Genomic DNA, 21,453 nt, shown 5'->3' on the forward strand with positions numbered 1-21,453 from the left:
TTCCTGGCTCTTAATGCCTATTTGCCCCTAATCTTTAGGGTAGTTTTGCTGGCCCTAACTCTAGATACAATAGGAATCCTTCTTACATGTCATCTTGTATATGAATAACTGAAGAATTAATGAACACAGAATAAGAATTATTAGTGGTCTGTATGCTGTTAAATGCTGCTGTACATGTTTGCAAAGTCAATGATTTTCCAAATATACATAAGCTTTTTGAATTTTTCAGGTCCTCCTATGATAGTTAACAAATGTTTTTACATTCCAGGTCTTGGGCCTCCCCTTGACATTGGCTTTGTAGTGGAATCTTCTAATTCTGTTGATTGGCCCAGAACACTACAATTCACGAAAGAGTTTCTAGACAAATTCCACATTTCTCATGATGGTGACCACGTTGGATTAATTTCCTTTGCATCTTCGCCTGCTATGGGATTTGCCTTCAATGCTCTTAGCGGCATCCAGTACACTGTTGAAGGAATCAGGGGACTGATAAGTGGCGTGGCCCAGCAGGGGGGATCAGCCAGGAGAGTGGATCTAGCTCTACAGATGGCACAGCAGGAGCTGTTTACTAGCGCCGGTGGTGGAAGGGACTCTGCTGGGAAGGTCAGTCATACATACCTAGATTCCAGGAAATACACATTATTAGAAGATCGCAACCTTGCTGTGTGTGTTTTCCTAACAAAAAAAATATGGCAAATTTGGGTGATAATGTGTTTAATTTCATAACCTGATTACTTTAATTCCTCGATTACATACTTTAATCATTTGTCAGGTTCTTATACTGATTACCAGTGGACCATGGCCAGAACAGTACAAATCCCAGTGGCTAGACACATTCATTAAGTTGGAGGCACTTGGCATTGCTATATACCCTGTAACCATTAGTGCAGAGAAGGTATCAGCTCCCAAAGGTCTCCCCAAGCAAGAGAATAGGTTCTTCAGGGCTTCTGGGTTCAACAAGTTGGCTAGACTTGTCCCAAGACTTGTCCATCAAATCAGAGAAAGTGAGTCATTGTTAGGCAGGCCCTAAAGTCTGACTTGCCTGAATAAAGCTGTTTTGTATTGTAGGATGGATTGAATTTCACTGTGATTAAAGTGGATTTAGTTTGCTAGTGAATTGAACCAGGGTCAGAACTAGGGTCGTGGTCCACACACAGTGAGCAATACAGAAGCACGTGCAAGTGACTAACCCACAGTACTTACACGCACAGTCTCACAGATCTGTTGTTTATTTGTTAAATAAATGTCAGAAAAACTTCTAAAAAAAACATGGTTTAAGATATTATACATCTATTATAAGTTTGCACAAGATAAAGGCGTTGGAGATGTTGATCCGTACCACCTCTGCAGTTAAATTTTATGGTGTACAGAGCATATTTGTCTAAAGTTCCGTCTTGTTATGCTTGTTACAGAGAATTTGAAATGGTTATAAACATTTATTTGTTAGAACCTGTGATCCGTATCTGCCAAAGAGAACACCAGGAGAGGGTTGGGTCTAATGGGAACCAGGTATTTGCCGCCAAGTGCAAGTCATCCGGAGCCTACGAGGAGATCCAGTGCGAGGCGGCAACACATCAGTGCTGGTGCGCAGATGCTAAGGGAAACGAGATCCCCGGCACACGGACAAACGGACCTATCAGATGCTCACAATACGGTAAATATTCAGATACCCGCTATATGGTAAACAGTCGATCATATCAGATACTCGTTATACGTTCGATAGATGGAATTACCAAAATACACACAATACGGTAGATAATTGAGCCTATCAGATACCCGTTATTAAGTACCGAAGACGGACAAACGGACCTATCAGATGCTTGCAAAACGTGAACTTATCTGATACCCGTTGCAAAGAAATTGTTATTGTCCATGAAAATTATTTCAAAGGGTTTGAACAGATATCGCGTTACAACACAAATGTAGGAATACTAGTCGTGTTATAATTCTTTATGTCCGTAGCAAACATACCCCTAGCCTAGGTTCCGCCTTTTCCAGGATTGTCCTAAGAGTTTGTTACCCATTGCAAAAAAATTGTTATTGTCCATGAATGTCATTTCAAAGGGTTTGAACAGATATCGCGTTACAACACAAATGTAGGAATACTAGTCGTGTTATAATGTCCGTAGCAAACATACCTCTAGCCTAGGTTCCGCCTTTTCCAGGATTGTCCTAAGAGTTTGTTGTTCTGGTGTACAGGAGCCAACCTTACTCACTGCCAGAGACACTACCAGGAAAAGACTAGGAACTGGTTCCTGGCCACGCGTCACGTCCCATGGTGCCGCAAGGACGGCTCGTATGACCCTCGCCAGTGCTACAAGACGGACTGTTTCTGCGTCAACGAATATGGAGTGTACATGAGTGCATCACGTGTTGACATATCAAAGGGGAACGCTGTTTGCGGGAAATCAGGTATAGTGCTCATGTTGTTTGCACCCTAAAACAAACATTTCTAGTCACGTTTGTGTTCGATACGGACGATATAAAAGGTTGCTATTTTTCTGCAGGCTCCACTAAATGTACAAGGCAGAGATCAAGTGCCATTGAGGCGCAGCGGCCCGGAGCCTTTGTGCCGCAGTGCAAGGCTGATGGGAATTTCCAAGAGAAGCAATGCCACGGATCGTACTGCTTCTGCGTCAACAGAGACGGCAGGATGCTCACTGGCAGCCGTGTGGCTATTGGCAGACAGGAGCCCGACTGTGAAAGCCATGGTGAGGATTCCCTGCTACCACAAATAGAAGGGAAATTGAAATCACTAGATATGTTTGTGCATTCTGATATAGCTCTAAAATACAATGTTAAAGTTGAAATTACTCGTCGCTCTCCACTAAGATACGCTTTATTTTGCCACATAGGGGTTCCCTGGAAAAGGACGCATTCTCTTTTTTAGATTAGGCAAATAAAGGCACTGAAATATATAGGTAGCAGACTGTGTCATGATTCCCATACAAACCAAGTATTACTAAAGGTTATTATTTTCTGCTTTCATCGTATCTCTTTTTAGATAAAATGTCTACCAAATGCCACCTTCATGTTCAGCGCGCGCTGATTGCCGGGACGGGTCACGTGCCTAGATGTACACCCGAGGGAGGTTATGAGCCTGCGCAGTGTGATCCTGCGAGTCACGAGTGCTGGTGTGTGGACGAACATGGCACGGAGGTCAGCGGTACTAGGTCCACCGACCTCGTCACATGCAAGGAATTTGGTGAGTATCGCTTGCGGTATGTCAGATACTACTAACGCTCATCCATGCTAATGTGTTACTCTGTCCACAGGCGACACCCTGACCACGTGTCAGCGGCAGTATCAGGAGTACTGGAGGGAGAGTGTGCCAGGACGGTACGTCCCCCACTGTAGGAAGGACGGCAGCTTCAACCCCGTGCAGCACTATGCAGGCACCTCTTTCTGCGTTGACCAGTACGGCTTACCCAGGAAAGGACTCGAGGTCAACACCCTACTGGACGGCTCAGCACTCTGCATAGATATTGGTGAGCGCTGTCACATGTTTTCAACTATTCTCCTCTATATGGGGACTCTACATGGATATTGGTGAGCGCTTTCATATTTTTACACGAAGGTTGGCGAAAGTGAATTTTCTGTGAAGTCGTAGAACCACGTGGGACTTTATTCGCGCTTAGATACCTTTAAATCCATTAGGCTAGAATGCTGAGTTTCCGTTCGCTAATTCTTGTTTACCTTCTTCCATCAGTAAAAGATTAGTCATGAATGCTGAATTCTCGTTCACTAAATCTTGTTTACCTTCCTCCATCAGTTAAAGAGCCTACTCCTTGCCAGCGCGCAAAGGGTGAAGCTCTTCTCAGTCCCGAGACCAAGCGAGTACCCAACTGTCGCCCGGATGGCTCGTACAGCCGCGTGCAGTGCGACAAGTCGACAGGGGAGTGCTGGTGCTCCAGTGAGGATGGTAGTGAGACCCCGGGCACGAGAACTAGTGGTACCTTACGATGTCCAGCAAATGGTAAGTGTCTTAACAGAACCTCGAAAATCATGTTTAGCGGTACATCAGGCTGCTGAGCGGTAAGTACCCAATGAAAAACGACTAGTGGTTCCTTACGATGTCCAGCAAATGGCGAGTGCGTTATTGTAAGATCTTCATAACAAGCTTAAGATGCTTAAAACCTTGCCTTGGCTCAATAAAATAACTACAACAAGATTTATTTTATCTTTTATGAAGTAGGATAGTTTGCAAAAGTAGCCTCTAAGCGATGCTAACTTTGAGGTAAAAGCTACCTTTTTTATTGAAGTTCGCGTTAACCCAGTTTACTGTAACTGACGAGTAAAGCAAGTCGAATGTAAAGCCCATTTCTCGACGGATTGATTTGCGCTCTACCTTTTCAATTCTAAAAATTATCTTCTTTATCAGATTCTCATACACCGTGCGAAAAGAGGTTCCTCGCCGCTCAACTGCCATCTCTAGCGCCATGGAATCTTATCCCAGTCTGCCGGGATGACGGGACCTATCGCGATGTGCAGTGTAGCCCCCACTGGGGAGAGTGCTGGTGTACCGACATCAACGGAAACACACGACCAGAAACTGTCACGAGGGGGATCCCTGACTGTCCTAAAATCAGTAAGTGTCACTTCTAACCTTGGAAATTACATCAAGGTTGCCGTGGTCGTCTTTGTCACCAGGACCACCATCATCATCTTAATCGTTATCATCATCATATTCATCGTCATCACCAATACTACCCCTAAACCCACCACTATTATCAGCACCATCATCATCGCCGCCATTATCAATACTACTCCAAATTCCACCAAAAACACTTCATCATCAGTACCATAACAACTCTGCCCACTACCACTAGATGCCGACTATTTTAAGATTAATTTCCTGTTTTTTTTTTTTAAATTGTGAAATACCTCTGAGATTTTTGACACACATCCCCACAGCGCCCCTCAACTCTCACCTGCTTTAAGCAAAATCCCAAATCCGCATCGCCCCTTCTTCTTCAGATTGTCTCAGGTTTCCCATGCTCTCTGTTTCTTTCTGGCTACCAAGTCATGGCTTTCTAACAGGGATTGCTTGATACTTGATTGCTTGATACACGTATCCTGTCTGTTTGCAGAAGAGTTCTCCGCGTGCCAGAAGCACCGTCACCGCGTGCAAGGCATGACAGGGCAAGCTCCGGTCGGCGCCTACGTGCCTAGGTGTGCGGACGACGGCAGCTACGAGACCGTCCAGTGTCATGACGGCACTCGGTACTGCTGGTGCGTGGACGAGGACGGCAAGGAAAGACCCGGCACAAGGCAAACTGGACAACCCAACTGTGATCCAGGTAACGCAATGGAACAAACGGTTATAGATACTAGCTTGGAATCGCATTTGGCTGATAGTGACCTAATAGTGTTCGCCTTTTTCTAGGAGTTCCTCCATCCCTCCCACCTCAACTACCTACTCCAGGTAATTATTATTACTCTTACATGGTTTTATTATTACCCCATTTGTTCTGGATGTTGTTGTTGCGCTGTTATTCCCTTTCTCTAAGCCCACTCGCCTTATTATATCTCCTTCTCCCTATTTAGTGCCCGTGACACCCTGTCGAGCCCAAGTCGAGCAAGCGCTCAAGACCCCAGCCTCGCTGGACAGGTTTGTCCCCCGTTGCACCCTAGATGGCGCTTATGAAGACGTCCAGTGTCAAGAGAGTACAGGGGAATGTTGGTGTGTTGACGCTCAGGGCTCGGAACTGGACGGTACCAGATCTACGGAGTTGGTCACATGTCACAAGCACAGTACGTATATGATATGTTAAAGCCGCATTGTCACCAGTTTACTTCCGGTCGATTACGTAACAATATCCGATGATTTTTAACGGAAAACGCGAAAAATATTTCAAAATATTGAAAGCAGTGTGTCTATTGGAAGTTCTTTGAGGATGTGATTGATAATTTAGAGCGGATGGCCTGTTAAATATCTCGGATTTTAATGGATTCTTTTGTCTTATAACGGTTGATAACGGTTATAACTGGTGACGATGCGGCTTTAAGGAGGCACGTTAGTAATCCTTTAGCATTTTTGTTTTGTTTCACTTGTTATGAAATTAACGTCTAGTAGTCTCAAGCTCGTCCGATTTTATTTATGTTTTCGGATGATAATATTTCATCATCCGTATTTGATGGGCTACTGTTTTATTTCATTTATCGGTAACCGATTTAAAGTTATTTAACATATGAACGGACCAATAGTTTATGAACTTCCCAATATATTTCCAAAAATAACCGATGCTTTTTCTTTAAATTTGCAGAGAGACATAACTTAGGCATGATGGGGATCATAGTGTAAACTGACCATGTATTTTTATCCGCATACTTAATTTTCTACCTTTGTTTCGGACAACATTGCTTTATTCTTCAATTTGTTTTAGAGAAAGCAGATACACCTTTGTTGTTTTCAGCAAATGAAAGCTTAGTGGTTGTATTCATATATACGCAAAGGACAGAGGTATAGATTATTTCGATTAGACATGACCAAAGAGCGAGAGCATTTCTTGAAACATTTCTCTATTGTTATGCAGCAAAGTGGTAACTCAATTTTGAAATAAGTTTGCTGCATAATAATAGAGCGCCCTGTTATTCCCTTGCGAAATGTCTCTGCACGTGCAAATGTCACTCAAGTCCACAACATGAATAATAAGGTTTCATTGAGCATGCAAGTTTTTTTTGGCTCGGGTTAGAGAACAGGTTAAAACCACTTCATTCTCGATGTTGTATTTCGGGAAATGGACAGAACTTGGTGAGTAACTGTATTGTAGGGTCTCATAAGCTCCACTAAAACAAGGAAGCATGGAATTGCTTATTTGTCGATTTTTAAGCGAAGACATTGAATTTTCAAGAGGATTCGAAATAATAATAATTGTACGAATTCGCTCTTTGCCCATGTCTAATCGTAATAATCTATACCCCTGTCCTTTACGTACATATGAAGAGAACCACTAAGCTTTTATGGGCTGGTGACAACAAAGGTTAATCTGCTTATTTAAAACAAATTGAAGGACAACGCAATGTTGCCCGTAGCAAAGGTAGAAAATAGAATATGCGTACAAAAAATTACATGGTCAGTTAAGACTTTCCACTATGATCCCCATCATGCCTAAGTATAAGTTATGTCTCTCCGCAAATTTAAAGAAAAAGCATCGTTTATTTTGGAAATTTGGAAAGTTCAAAAAATACTGGTCTGTTCATATGTTAAATAACTTTAAATTGGTTACCGATAAATAGAATAAAACAGTAGCACATCAAATACGGATGATTAAATATCATCCTTCGAAAACATGAATGAAACCGGACGAGATCTGAGACTACTAGACGTTAATTTTATAACGAGTAAATTGAAAAAATGCTATAAAGAATTATTAACGAGCCTCCTTAGATATAAATAATATCTAATCGAGCGGACAATTAGCGTTCCTGTAATTACCAATCCATTGAACAGCTTTTTTTCAGTTTGTGCATGCACACAAAACATAAATGAAAGTCTTGCTGTGTTCTTAAACGGAGATGTTTGATGTGCAACCCCCATCCCTGTATATTCGATGAGTCGGAGTCAAAGAAATCCTTTGATTTCTATGCTTACCAGGAGACAGAGTGACGGATTGTCAACGCGAATACCAGCTGTCTGAGCGAAACAGGTTCTCGTTGGGTCGGTTCGTGCCGCGATGCACATCTGAAGGCCACTACGAGCGTGTTCAATGCCAAGAGGCTGAATGCTACTGTGTAAACAGCGGCGGCCACGAGATCCAAGGGACCCGGACAGTGCTTCCACAGAGACCTAACTGCACTGATGCAGGTAACGTCGTTCTCAGGGCCACTCGCACAGTGGCTTTTGTCTTGTATTTATGGAACGTAGACTGAGTTATTTCTAGATTCTCAAAAAGGAAGAGACGTGTAATTGAACTGCAATAAGAAGATAAGAGAGAAGAGAATTTATTAATTACAGTACTTATTTTTAGCATAAGAAATTTTCGTTGAACCTTTTGATGCTCCTACTGAAAGTACTTCTGGTGATGCAAACGTGCCAGATGAATTGCTGAATTTTAACGTCATTCCATTCAAAATCGTGATGTATAGATTCTTCGTATTAGACGAAAATTGACAAAGCATTTTAGATTAGGTTCATTCATTACTAAATTCCATAACGCAGAGACGGCACCGACAGTGTGTCAATACAAACACCAAGTGTCATCAGTGAACGCAGCGCCGGGCGTATTTGTGCCTCAGTGCAGACCAGACGGCGGGTATGACGTCGTGCAGTGCCGAGGTGCGGTCTGCTACTGCGTGGACAAGAGAGGAATCGAGATACAGGGAACAAGACTACCTATTGCAGACGGAAGGCCTAAGTGCGATAGACCAGGTGAGTCAGAATTATAACAACACTTGTAAGCAAGTTGGCAAATCCGACCTTCTTGTCCAGGTAGGGTCCTACATGATTTTGAGGCTACCACAACAGACTGTAAACAAATGGTTACGGTTGTGTATCTCTACTATTAATTAAAGTGTGTCAACCATAGTGGAAAAAAAACACCCTTGACATCTTTTGTTAAAGCGATCCTTAAAAAAAACACTCATCGGCGATTCAACACTAACTTCAAAAGGCCGAGTAAAGATAGCTTAGTAACTCTAGCGACTTAACAAAGGTTTATTACCTTCAGCTGTAATTGTCTTTCCACATTATAGCAATTAGGTCAAATTTCCTATCTAAGGAGGTTTTATTTGACGTATGATAGCTGACCCCGGCTTGTTGACCCTTACAGGAGACGTGTTGACCCTGTGCCAGCGGCTTTACCAGGAGTACTGGCGTAACCCCATCCAAGGTCGATATGTGCCTAGGTGTGATGCTAACGGCGAATTCGAGAACGTCCAGTGCCATGGTCCCTGCTGCTTCTGCGTGGACGAGAATGGCCAGGAAATCCGTGGCACTAAGGTGCTACAAACCTTACTCCCTACGGCAATGGCGAGGCTGTGTCAGCAGAAAGGTACGAAACCGGTTGTGTACTAGCAGTACAAGTGGTTACCGGCTAGAGTAAGGCATATCGCGCTTCAGTTAAGACTGCGATACCCTTACCATGAGATAATGGATAAAACAATTCACATCATCAAATTTTCTGGTGTTTATAGGCTTTGAAATATGGTGGTGCTAATTTCTACATAATTATATACTCTTACTTTCAAACACGGAAACATCATTAATCTTTAGTTTGATTTTCTTACTTTTCGTAAGACAGCAACAACAACAAAAGAAGCTTAAATTAGAATATATTTGCCACACCTTTAGATAAGCCCCTGACGTTGTGCGAGAGGAAGCTGCGTGAGTATCTTCTCAGTCCCCCTCGCCGTGGCATGTACAAGCCTGATTGTGTGGACGGTCAATTCTTCCCGGTGCAATGCGAGCCAACAGGCGATACGTGCTGGTGCGTTGACAGCCAGGGCAAGGAGAAACCAGGCACACGGAAAGAAGGGTCTAAGATTACTTGTCCTAAAGGTATGATAGCTCTAAAAGCAATTTAAGTGCTTACCAATCAGGCTGTAGGTCTCCACTTTCTTCGTTTCAGAAAATGCTGATGTTCATATAAGGAGGTACTTTACTCGATTGATTTTCAACTAGACTCATTACTGAACAAAATATGAACATGTTATATTGTGACGACTAAAAATAAACATTAAACGAGGACACCCGCTTCCTTTCAGATCAATTTCCATTCACATTAGTTGCATACTTCGAACGTGTTTTTATTTTTCTCAATCCATGCCTTGATAACCAAAGTAAATGTTTTATCGTTGCACTCAACAACTGCTGAACAAAGGTGCAACTTTATTGCTTTTACAGACGACTCACTGCCTTTGGCGTTGAACTGTCGGGAGCTGCTCGTGTATGACGCTGGCTACTTCTCTGTGTTCATCAACAAGTGTAACCAGGATGACACCTATGCACGTGTTCAGTGCGATTATATCAATGGCTACTGCTGGTGCACTAATCCCATGGGCCGTGGACAGAGATGGACATCTGCGCGAGGACAACCGAACTGCACTTCTATAGGCAAGTCTATTTTTACGAAGCATAGTACTTTTTACCTCCCAAGGTCTTCTTACAAAGAACAGTAGGTGTTATTTACCATCACAATGGCAAGGTACAGTAGTTGTTAACATTACATTTAACACCGCCAGTCATCTACCTTATCAATCATAATCAACAAGACATAATTATCATTAAAAAATATTTCTCATCTTTTTTAACCATTATCATCATCAACAGCTACATCATTATTTTTACTATTGTCATCAACCCTGTCAACAAAAATAACGATATCACAAAGGTTATCGTCAAACAGCAGCAGTCACCTGCCACCACACCACCAACAATATCACCTTTAAATGTTATCAATTTATTATGATCATTTTCACGATAACCATTAAAAATGTCATTGCAGCTCTCCCCACCAAGTGTCAAAGGCACCAGATGCGCCTGCGCGGGTTCACTGGCGTCGCACCTACAAGCCAGTACCTTCCGCAGTGCCGATCTGACGGGAGCTATAACCCTGTGCAGTGTGACGGGTCCACGCCTACCTGTTGGTGCGTGGACCAGAACGGATACGAGATCATTGGGTCGAAGGAATTCGGTCAACCAACCTGCAAGGATCACCGTACGTCCTTTTTGCAAATGCTCGTGTTAACATTGTCCTGTGTAGACTCGTAATTTAAAGGTGTTAGTAACATTGATTGATTTTTGGTTTATATTTGATTACTAGATCTATTTCAGCACGTGGTTCTCCTTATTGAAATAGTTATCACATTATAATACTGAAAACAATTTATACGATTTTATAATACTTAATGCAGCCTTGAAGATATTGTAAGGCACTTTACACACTAAAAACACATAAGTGGTAATAAGAGCGTTATTTCTCTTATTGCAGCCCCAGTAGTCGGCGGTGTGATCAAAAGACTACTGGACTGTCACGAGGCCCGTCAGAGAATCCTCGGTCCCTCAGGAATACCCCCTCCGGGAGCTTATGTCCCGAAGTGCAAGCACGACGGCACGTACAGACAAGTCCAGTGCCACTCCTCCACCGGCTACTGCTGGTGCGTCAATAATTTTGGGCAGGAACAGCCAGGGACTCGAAAAAGAGGACCGCCCGAGTGCGTCCAACCTGGTACGTTTCAATGTTAAATTTCTTTATGATGTTTTAGATGTTTTAGGGGGGTTAGTAAAAATGTCCATATGAGAATGGAAGCAACGATTCCCTAGTGAATACTCCATCATTAGATTATAAGGCAACATGCTCTGGTCTGTTACCCAAGTTTTGATCCTTTAAAAAACAAAGTTCGAGTATGTGAAGCGACACACAAAAGTTCACCCACCATGCTATTACAAGTATTGCGCCTAGCTGAGCATATTCATTGTTTTACAGTGTCTCCGAGTGTTTGCCAGCAGGACCGAATGCAGGCGCTCGCGTGGTCCGGTCGCCTGGTAGTTGGTGCCTTTATACCTCGATGCCGGTCTGACGGGAGCTACGATCCAATCCAGTGCCACGAGTCTCCCGGGCAGTGCTGGTGTGTGGATGTCCATGGCAATGAACTGACTGGGACAAGAGCGTTCGGGCAAGTGGTTTGCTCAACAAGAGGTCAGTGTGCCGTATAAGCACCATTGTCAGCATTATTACAATTATAAACACCACCAACAACATTTCAATATGATTCCAAAAATATATCTTTAAAAATCTTTGCAATACACCAAAAACTGGAATTCGACTCTTCGAATCTTTGTGTGAGCCGTGCGGCGCGTTTGTTAATTCCAGGGAAAAACCACAGGGAACACATGTCAGAATTATTAGGCTATAGCATCTGCAACTGTAAGCACAGTGACAACATTATCCCATTGTCAGTATAACAAACATGACATTAATTATTTGGGTCACGTTTAGACGGTAAGACCACGTGCCAAAAAGAGCAAGAAGAAAAAGGAATAAGCGATTTGTGTGATAGTAACGGTGGCTTCAAGCCCCTTCAGTGTGAGAAGCCATACTGCTGGTGTGTCGACCGAAACGGCAAAGAAATACCGAGAACGCGGACTAGTGGCCCTGCCAAACCTTCCTGTAACTCGCAAGGTACATGCCTTTCTTCTTTCTACATGTGTTTCTTACCGTTTTATTTCTCTTGTTCTCTACAGAGTGAATTATTTGTTTCTAATATCTTTCTTCATATTCTACCGTCAATTGCCTGTTAAAAGAACGTTTTCACAAGCTATACGAGATTCCCTCAAAAAGATCCATGGTCTTGTGGGGTGTTTTAAGCATGGTCTATATATTGTCTTTTGCAGCTGGCTTGACTAAGTGTCAGAAGGAGCGTCAGCGCCTTTTGGGGTGGAGTGGCTTGGCCCCTCCTGGTAGCTTTGTACCCGAGTGCCAGGTTGATGGCTGCTATGACAGCATACAGTGTCACGAGTTGAGTGGCTTCTGCTGGTGCGTGGACAGCGACGGGAACCAAGTCCCTGATACCAGGGTCCAGGGCAAGCCTATCTGCGGCAAACAGAGTATGTACATTAGCGGCGCGGAGCGATGTAGCAAAATATCAAAGCTTCTGTGAATATATTGGGTGCTGCTTAATTACTCTAAGATGGCCAAAATGACTAGTTCCTTGTAAAATATTTTCTACAATATAGATTACAGGAGTACCTGTTCTTTTCAGATGATTCGGCTCAATGCACAAGTGCAAGATTTCAAACTAGTTATTGCCTTGTTGCTCAGATAATTGTTGAATATCAAGACCCTTCTGTTCTCAGCCCAGAGATCATCTTGTCAGAAGGAAAGGCAGCGCGCCCGAGGATGGTCCGGAGAGAACAACGGCGCCTTCATTCCTCAATGTGACAACGACGGGTACTATAGTGACATCCAGTGTCACCACGATATGTGCTGGTGCTCGGATGAGTACGGCTACGAGTTGCCTCAGACGAGAGTGATGGGCAAAGGACTTAGGCCGGATTGCAGCAGAGTGCCTAGTGAGTGTCATATACATAGTTTACTTTGAAGCTGTATTTCTTCTGGACAGGATAACTTCTCCTAACTCTTTATATATCTTTGTATATAGCAACGGCAGCAGCTTCGACAACTGCATCTTATTTGCAACATCAAAAACGAGAACAGAATTGTAATGAGAAGAGCAAATTCAGTAGACATACTCAACAGCTTTATCACGAGTGACGGCCCCCCCAAAAATTAAACAACAATCCACAGCCAATATCAACAGCGAAAGCTAAAATATTTTTAGCAACTTCAGTGTCAACTTTATTTCTGCTTCAATTATGTACTAAAAGACTATGGTTATCGTGTTTAAGTATTTAGTCTAAATGAATCAAATTTCTTCAGGTAACTTTACACGTTGCATACGTCTGCGGTCCCGTGCTCTTGGCCTGAGTAAATTCCCGGTACCACCTGGAGTAAATGTCCCGAGGTGCGAGAGTGATGGATCATTCAGCTCTGTGCAGTGTAACGAATTGACGGGATACTGCTGGTGTGTCGATAGACAGGGTAACCCTGTGTTCGGTACAGAGGTCCGCGGACAGCCAGATTGCAGCGCACGAGGTAACGTACCCTAGACTGTTTAAGATACTCAAGTCCATATCTTAGGTTGGTATTCGACTGTTTTTATAACTGTTTTATAACTGGCGACAAAAAAAGGTTGTCGCTAAAATTTCCTGATTTTGATTTCTTTAGTATCACCAACGAAATGTCAAAAGGAGTTGGAGCTTGCCCGAGGCCTTCCCGGGTCCCTACCGATCGTTGGCTCGTTCATTCCCGATTGCAAGCCGAACGGAGCATATAAGAGAAAGCAGTGCCACTCCTCTACGGGCGAGTGCTGGTGCGTGGACGAGTTTGGAAACGAGGAGTCTGGGACTCGAATCCGTGGCGATCAGCTGTGGTGCGATCCGCCAGGTACAACATGACCTTTTCTATAAACGAAGCCTATGTCTGTGGTCCTACCTTGATTTACTGCTTCATCACGTAAACATAACCCTTAGCAATCGACACCATTAGCCTCTCTACCTCCCCCTCCCCCCCAAGAACGTAATCAAACTCGATCCTTTTGTAACATCAGGTTTTTGTATGTGTTTGTCAGCTGGGCTTAGTCCATGTCTAAAGGAGCGTCGTCGAGCGATCGGGTACGGTGTAGGCGTCATCAAATACCGGTTTATACCGGACTGCAAACAGGATGGCAGTTACGAAGAGGTTCAGTGCCTGGGCGGAAAGCAGTGCTGGTGCGTGAATCATAATGGCGTGGAGGTCCTGGGTACAAGGATGACCGGAAGGCCAATGTGCTTCTCACCAACAGGTACTCGCTTTGTGTTTACAAAAGGGAAGAGCAAACACCGTAGTTTCTTTCCCTTAGTAACTACAGTACTCAGAAAGCTGCGATAGCTGAGGGGACTGTGAATACCTAGTCTACGGATAAGGACGTTACTGTGAGCCAGATGGACTTTTTTTTGGTTGCAGCGACGTTGACTCAGTGCCAGCGCGAGCGCCGAGCAGGCCTAGGGTTCGACGGCTCTCCTGCTGTTGGTGTGTACGTCCCCAAGTGTACCGCTAGCGGTGGCTACGAGGAACTACAGTGCAATGCTGGTACCAATGAGTGTTGGTGTGTGGACACGTTTGGCAAGGAGATCGCCAACACGCGGATTATTGGACGTCCAGCGGACTGTCCTACTGTTGGTCTGGCAGGTATACTAGATTGATTTCATAGATTGGTGTGACGACTAACACCTACCTTCGGTGACGCTGCGACCAATTTTCGCTTAGACTAATTTAGGAAACAATAGAGAGTATTCCCGTGATCTCATCTTTTCAAAATTATGAGCCTGCCTCACGACTATTTTTTTAAACCCCTGGTCAACTAATTTCATGTAACTCTTGGTGACGTCGACTCAGAGTTTTTTTTTGTTCTGGGTCAGAAAAAAAATGGCCGGAGTAACGGAGAACCATTTGAACTTTCTCGGTCTTAAGAGCACTTTCTTGGAACTCGTTTTTTCTCTTAGGCGAGAGTCGAACGCTATGCGAACTTGACCGCCAGAGAGCGATGGCCATCGGAGATACCGAATATATACCCCAGTGCACAAAGGATGGCGAGTTTGTGCCGGTACAGTGCCATCAGGAGAAGAAAAAATGCTGGTGTGTGGATGGTAACGGCAACATGATATACGGATCCACCACTAAAGGCGACAAGAAACCTGTCTGTCAACGCAACGGTATGGAATGTAAATCTTAATCCTCAAGATTATGGATCGAATATTTCTTTCCGCGGAAGGGAAGGAAGCATTTCCCCTCAGGAAAACATCTTGTATTAGTATATCTACCACTCGACCCTTATGAAGACGTTATTTTTTCCAATCTTTTGAGACAAAATGTTTTAATAAGCAAAATAGTTGTTCTCGCCTGCTTTGAGTTCACTTGCATGATTTACCTGACAATACAGTCGTATCCCCCACCGACTGCGAAGAAAGGGCGAGGCTGCTGTCTCAGGACAAGGCGCCTGGGAGGTACATCCCTAAATGCGACGACGAAGGAGCCTACGAATCTGTTCAGTGTCATCCCTCTACTGGGTTCTGCTGGTGTGTGGGAAGACTTGGGCAGGAATGGCCACGAACCCGTCAGCATGGCGGAAGGCCGGCTTGTGATCATGAAGGTATGAATAGGCATTTCTTGATATAGAAAAAGATTTGAACTTTAAGCAATGCTCTCTTGATTCTCTCTGATGCCTTATATGTTGCGACATGTTTGCCTTCTGTCGAATCAAGCATTCCGAAATTGAAGCAAACAGAGTTGTTCGACCGCCATCATTTATATCGCAACAGTTTATGATGTGATGTTGTTTTGGTTGTGATCGATCAAAAGATGTGACAGATCCAGAATTGGAAGAATTCAAAGGTCCTGATTGACGTCAACCTGAAAAAACGAAAGGCACAGCACAGGGTGCACGTGTGTCTGAAATCGAGTCTAAGCGCTAGTAGCCTGTTGATGATTGTATGTTATTGTATGGCTATAGTTGGACTTACGCCTTGCCAGAAGCAGCGGTTTAATGCTTATGGTGTAAGTGAGTCGACGCCCGCTGACCGCTATGTACCGCGATGTGACGCGTCTGGGGGGTATGAGCCGGTGCAGTGTCTCTCCACTACCGGCCACTGCTGGTGCGTGGACAAGGATGGGATCGAGATTCGAGGCACTCGCAGACGTGGTGTCAGGCCTGTCTGCAAGCAAGGTATGCTTGTTTTTTTTATTATTGTAAATCGTCTACTACGTTCTACTGTTCTACCTCGAAAATATGTCCCATTTTGATTATTTAGGCATACCCACCAACGGTTCAAAATAAACGCGAAATATGGAGTTATAGTGCCCACCTACAACGGTCTATACAATCTAGTCCAATACTGTTGTGAACTAATGTCTTTTAATGACTAACTAAGAGTTCCTTTCTCTTCCCAGGTTACAATACGCCATGTGAGCGTGAGCGATACCGCGCACTGGGCTGGACTGGTCTTCGTGTAACCGGACTATGGGTACCAGACTGCCGGCCGGACGGGTCGTATGAGTCTGTCCAGTGCCATGCTTTGTCCGGGTATTGCTGGTGTGTGGACAGAAGCGGACATGAGCTGTTTGGTACCAGAGTGCGTGGCAAGAGAACATGCGATAAAATAAAAGGTGGGATCTGCTTAGATCTAAATCCAACTCGATTCCTATCTGGCTTGTGTTTATTGACAACTGCTGGGGAAAGTGTAGCGGTTATATCCGACGTTTCAATGATTTTGCTGAAGTCCATACAACAGATAAACCAAGAACCTTGCGACCTAATTAATTTTAACAAAGTTATTGTACTGGCGAAATGTCCCCTGTATGAATGCATGAAGACAACATCAAGGCCATGCTATCAACTCTTGCCTTGAAGAGCAACACCCAACTATTGATAGCACTCCTTAATTGTTTTCAATCCGACATGACGGAAAAACGTGACTTAACGCTTCAAATAAGCTCATTTCACATCTAATAAGGCGGAAAATTTATCCAAGTACTTAGTGAGTAATAGCAAACAAAATATCAAATGCGACTTTTTTTAAAATTGATGCGACTTTTTGTAAAGTTTCATTGAAATTTGAGCTTTTCGACCCTGAGCTCATACATAGCGCAAGGATGATCAAGGAAAAATATCTTAAAAAGCCAAATTCTGAGTTTGTGCATTTCGGCCTCACATTATTTGTGTTTCAAAAATCAAACCGGAATACAAGTAACCGATGGCCATTGTAAGAAATTGTGTCTTCTTTCTCTATCTCGAATTGCGAATTTTCCAGGTTTTTCCGTCATGTCTTTCAATCCAGCTTCATCCACTCGAAGCGAGGTGAAAATATAACAGACTTGTATTTATCTAGCAGATCAAAGGTCATTTAAACACGAAGCTATCGGCCCTTCAAAGTTACGCTAACTCACATTAACTTTTAACCTATTTCTCACTAGACGGGTACACGCGTTGCCTTCGTGACCAAAACAGGGCCCTCGCTTGGTTTGCTAAAAACGGTGTTGGGATGTACAAGCCTCAGTGCCGGCCTGACGGTAGTTACGAGCCTGTGCAGTGCGACTCTTCCACCGGGTACTGCTGGTGTGTGGATGAATACGGCAACGAGATCTGGAGCACGCGTATTAGGGGACTGAGACCGACCTGCCCTCAGAAAGGTATTTCTAAAAACCTCTTTCTATTCTAAGAAATAAAAAGGGATTGTACACAGTTACCTACCTCAAATTATTTCACTTTTTGCCCTTCGTATACCGGAATCCTCTATTGCTTAATGTAAGCAATTGTTTTGATTTCAAATGTGTTAATGTTCAATTTAGATACAAAGACCACGTGTTTCAAGGAGAGTGAGGAGAGTGCGCGCCTTGGTGGCCATCGGTTCGTCCCTTTGTGTGACGTATTCGGTAGCTATCGACCAGTCCAGTGTGACTCTGAGGGGTACTGCTGGTGTGTTGAACGATACGGCAACGAGCTACCGCGCACTAAAGTCAAGGGCGTGCCTGAGTGTATTCATTATGGTGGGTCTATCACTTTATACCTCATCATTTAATTAAGGAATTAGAGAAAATGTTATGAATCTGGGTGGTGCTTAAATAATATATTTCCAGCCGGCATCTTTTTGATAAATTTAGATTGTGGAATCAACTTTTCCTTATATCTATATCTAGTTGGAATTGGAATTCTGAATTTGTAAATATATGCCAGCGATTTTCTGTTTTATACCTCAACACCAGTATGTTACCCTTCGGCAGTAAACGCCCTTTGTGATAATCGAATTTCAGCTGGCCTGAGTGAATGCCAGAAAGATCGTCAGCTAGCCCTTGCCTGGACCGGAAGTGCGCCACCCGGCCGGGTTGTCCCCGAGTGTCAGACGGACGGGAGCTACAACCGAGTGCAGTGCGAGCAGCATTCGGGACAGTGCTGGTGCGTGGACGAAAACGGGCAAGAAATCCCAAGGACGCAAAAACAAGGACGGCCCGACTGTAAGAACCCAGGTAGGCAATGCGCTTTTCTTACAAAATTGCCTTGCCCTAATCAGCTGACACCCATGATCTGTTTTGCCAGAAAAACTCAGTGCGTGTCTTCAGGAGCGCCATCTCGCATTGCCTTGGCCCGGACGCTTCGCGCCTCAATGTACCGCAGACGGCAGCTATTCCAAAAGGCAGTGTAATAACGGCAAATGCTGGTGCGTGGATGAACACGGCAGTGAGATCTACGGGACGCGCACGAGTGCACAGGTCGACTGTACCAACCAGCCCACGCCAGGTAACCCTGAACACGTCTTTAAGCATTCAAAAACTATTTATTTGTGCTCCTCCAAACCTTTCAAATGTAGTCGCTCCGAACAAGAACTTTATCAAACTATTCATAGCAGCATATCTCACAGTGGATGATTCAGTGTTAACGCGGTCATTGTGCATCCTAAGTATATAAGAATATATACTTTATTCTATCAGGCTACGAGACCATCTGTGTGTATGAGCAGCGGGTTGCCCGCTCACGGTCACCTACTCCTGTTACTGGTCAGTTCATCCCTCAGTGCACGAGTCTTGGCCGGTACAGCGCCATTGAGTGCCATGCAGGGACTCCATACTGCTGGTGTGTGGACAACTACGGGCAGGAGATCCCTAGGACACGGACCCGAGGACGGCCCTACTGTGGGTACACCGGTAAGGATAGCATTTGCCATAATCAAATGATAAGATAAATGATATGGTTCTGTAGATTATTACAGGTGCCTCACTCCCAACAATACAACGATCAGAAACTCGAAGCATCTTTTTAAAAGACGTGCCAGACAATTTCTGGCAGTGATCCCGCACGGTTGGCCACAAGAGGTGTTGGCGAGGAAAATCACAGGACAATAGATAAATCGAAATGCACCACCTTTCAAACAGCACCAGTGTTTAAGAGCTGTTAGATCGCTTGTCATCCCTTATTGTGTCAAGTAATCCATCATGCGATGACTAAAACCTTGTGTTGTTCAGCGGGTTTGACGATGTGCCAGAAGGAGCGCCAGATCGCTATCGGTTGGACGGGTGTGGCTGCTCCTGGTTCGTTTGTGCCCAAGTGTAAGTCAAGCGGCGACTACGACACGGTGCAGTGCCACGGATCAACGGGCTTCTGTTGGTGCGTGGACGATGACGGCAATGAAATTCCCGCGACTCGCGTCCGGGGCAGACCCATGTGCGGACTACTGGGTAAGTGTGCCTAATGAACACTCTTACAGACTTGATCTTACTATTTACAAAGCACTTACTATGTTATTGTCACCTGATTTATCCCTTCGTTTTGCAAACTCTACGTCTTTTTCTTCTTTTTACTTCGATACAGTCTTCTTGGTATCACCATATAAAAACTAGATACAAAAACAAAACTTGCATGTATAAGAAACGGCTTTCAAAGTTTTATAGGCTGTTGTGATAAACGCCGCGTCGTTGTCTTTGTGTTGCTGACTAAGTCTTTCTTTCAGCGGGCTTAAGCCAATGTCAACAAGAAAGACAGCGTCATATGGGCGTGTTGGGTATTGCCCCACCAGGACGCTTTGTGCCTGCTTGTACATCTACCGGCCAGTATGAACGAGTCCAGTGTCATTCGTCTACCGGCTACTGCTGGTGCGTCGACAAGTTTGGCCGGGAGCTGCCCAACACAAGGGCCAAGGGACGTGTCACTTGTGATTCACTTGGTGCGTATTTTGCTGGTCCATTTATTTTGACAAGATGGTTATGCCAGATATCGATTTTCTACAAATACCCCTTTTTAGCCAATGAATCTTGTCATTAACGTCACCATATTATACACAGGTTCTCTAAGTGATTGTATACTTGAGCGAGAGCGGCTGAGCCTTTCCGGTCTTCGCGATTTTCCCATCCCTACCTGCGATAAGAAGGGTAACTATGAGCGCGTCCAGTGCAACTATGCATGGGGTACACAGTGCTGGTGTGTGGACAAGAACGGCAACAGAATCGCAGGCACCACATCCAGATACAACAACATATCCTGTACTGATGATGGTAGGTGTTTCCATTAAGTGCCGTGACTCTCCAAAAAAGTAAATATTGTCGAAGTTTCTTAAATACTTGTGACTGTATTATTGTATGATTAGAATTAAATAGTGATTCTTCTCAATATATAGTGATTCTTCTCAATGAGTGATAATTCTCTCTCTTCAGCCATCCGTGGTAAACAGACAGTATGTCAAAAAGATCGCCAAGCCGCCCTCAATTTCTTAGGCCAGGTGACATCTGTAGGCCGGTTCGTGCCACAATGCAAGGAAGACGGCAGCTACACCAACGTGCAGTGTCTGGCTTCATCGGGCGAGTGCTGGTGCGTGTTTACGAACGGACTTGAAATCCCACGCACCAAGACGCACGGCAGACCAAGATGTGGACGTGAAGGTAAGGCGTTACCCATTGTAACAAGAACCCGGCTATTATAGATAACTATGTCTGATACCCTGCTGTATAATAAATCTTTACAACTGACTACTATTTATTTGACACCAACAGCTGGTCTAACACCGTGCCACAAGGAGCTGCTGTTTGCCCGTGGAGGCCAGGGCAGGCCTGTCCCAGGGCGATACGTGCCTAACTGTGACCCTCAGGGAGGCTACGAGTCAGTACAGTGCCACTCCTCCACCTGCTGGTGTGTGGACGCATTTGGTCAAGAAATTGCCAACTCGAGGGTGACCGGCCGTCCCAACTGCGCAGTCAAAGGTGCGCCATATTACCATGTTCACTTAGAATCTGTAGACTTGATTTTTTGAGTTTGGCAGATTCTCAACACGCACACGATGCAAACAAAACTTTTTTATTTCTTTATAATTCGCTAACAAGACTAAGACTCGGAGGCGAATGTCCTCGAGCTTCTTGAATTGATAATGATGAC

General features: G+C 44.3%; 1 protein-coding gene and 1 long non-coding RNA gene across 7 annotated transcripts in view; one reads left to right on the forward strand and one right to left on the reverse strand.

Annotated features, from left to right (window-relative positions):
• Positions 1-21,453, forward strand: part of LOC5512112 — a 156,894-nt gene that overhangs the window by 25,958 nt on the left and 109,483 nt on the right. For all 6 annotated transcript variants that reach the window (XM_048725343.1, XM_048725345.1, XM_048725346.1 and 3 more), the window contains exons 23-63: positions 269-603; positions 773-1,004; positions 1,448-1,654; positions 2,200-2,412; positions 2,508-2,711; positions 3,005-3,205; positions 3,276-3,488; positions 3,773-3,976; positions 4,382-4,588; positions 5,091-5,300; positions 5,387-5,425; positions 5,548-5,754; positions 7,598-7,807; positions 8,162-8,371; positions 8,772-8,993; positions 9,293-9,499; positions 9,845-10,054; positions 10,446-10,658; positions 10,932-11,168; positions 11,427-11,639; positions 11,940-12,122; positions 12,335-12,547; positions 12,797-13,012; positions 13,380-13,595; positions 13,728-13,946; positions 14,131-14,343; positions 14,505-14,729; positions 15,044-15,253; positions 15,481-15,690; positions 16,051-16,263; positions 16,488-16,703; positions 17,511-17,726; positions 17,886-18,083; positions 18,348-18,560; positions 18,631-18,831; positions 19,023-19,235; positions 19,554-19,766; positions 20,039-20,251; positions 20,370-20,579; positions 20,739-20,963; positions 21,075-21,281. In XM_048725343.1, the coding sequence (XP_048581300.1) occupies positions 269-603; positions 773-1,004; positions 1,448-1,654; positions 2,200-2,412; positions 2,508-2,711; positions 3,005-3,205; positions 3,276-3,488; positions 3,773-3,976; positions 4,382-4,588; positions 5,091-5,300; positions 5,387-5,425; positions 5,548-5,754; positions 7,598-7,807; positions 8,162-8,371; positions 8,772-8,993; positions 9,293-9,499; positions 9,845-10,054; positions 10,446-10,658; positions 10,932-11,168; positions 11,427-11,639; positions 11,940-12,122; positions 12,335-12,547; positions 12,797-13,012; positions 13,380-13,595; positions 13,728-13,946; positions 14,131-14,343; positions 14,505-14,729; positions 15,044-15,253; positions 15,481-15,690; positions 16,051-16,263; positions 16,488-16,703; positions 17,511-17,726; positions 17,886-18,083; positions 18,348-18,560; positions 18,631-18,831; positions 19,023-19,235; positions 19,554-19,766; positions 20,039-20,251; positions 20,370-20,579; positions 20,739-20,963; positions 21,075-21,281 (8,637 nt within the window). The remainder of the gene's footprint in view (positions 1-268; positions 604-772; positions 1,005-1,447; positions 1,655-2,199; positions 2,413-2,507; positions 2,712-3,004; positions 3,206-3,275; positions 3,489-3,772; positions 3,977-4,381; positions 4,589-5,090; positions 5,301-5,386; positions 5,426-5,547; positions 5,755-7,597; positions 7,808-8,161; positions 8,372-8,771; positions 8,994-9,292; positions 9,500-9,844; positions 10,055-10,445; positions 10,659-10,931; positions 11,169-11,426; positions 11,640-11,939; positions 12,123-12,334; positions 12,548-12,796; positions 13,013-13,379; positions 13,596-13,727; positions 13,947-14,130; positions 14,344-14,504; positions 14,730-15,043; positions 15,254-15,480; positions 15,691-16,050; positions 16,264-16,487; positions 16,704-17,510; positions 17,727-17,885; positions 18,084-18,347; positions 18,561-18,630; positions 18,832-19,022; positions 19,236-19,553; positions 19,767-20,038; positions 20,252-20,369; positions 20,580-20,738; positions 20,964-21,074; positions 21,282-21,453) is intronic.
• LOC125561291 lies at positions 326-7,724 on the reverse strand. Its single transcript, XR_007307322.1, has 5 exons — positions 7,595-7,724; positions 4,932-5,724; positions 1,451-2,332; positions 619-675; positions 326-466 (listed from the first exon to the last, which is right to left on the reverse strand). It is a non-coding gene; the product is annotated as an uncharacterized LOC125561291 (long non-coding RNA).

This window comes from Nematostella vectensis, chromosome 3 (assembly GCF_932526225.1).
Source record: "Nematostella vectensis chromosome 3, jaNemVect1.1, whole genome shotgun sequence".
Taxonomy (NCBI): domain Eukaryota; kingdom Metazoa; phylum Cnidaria; class Anthozoa; order Actiniaria; family Edwardsiidae; genus Nematostella; species Nematostella vectensis.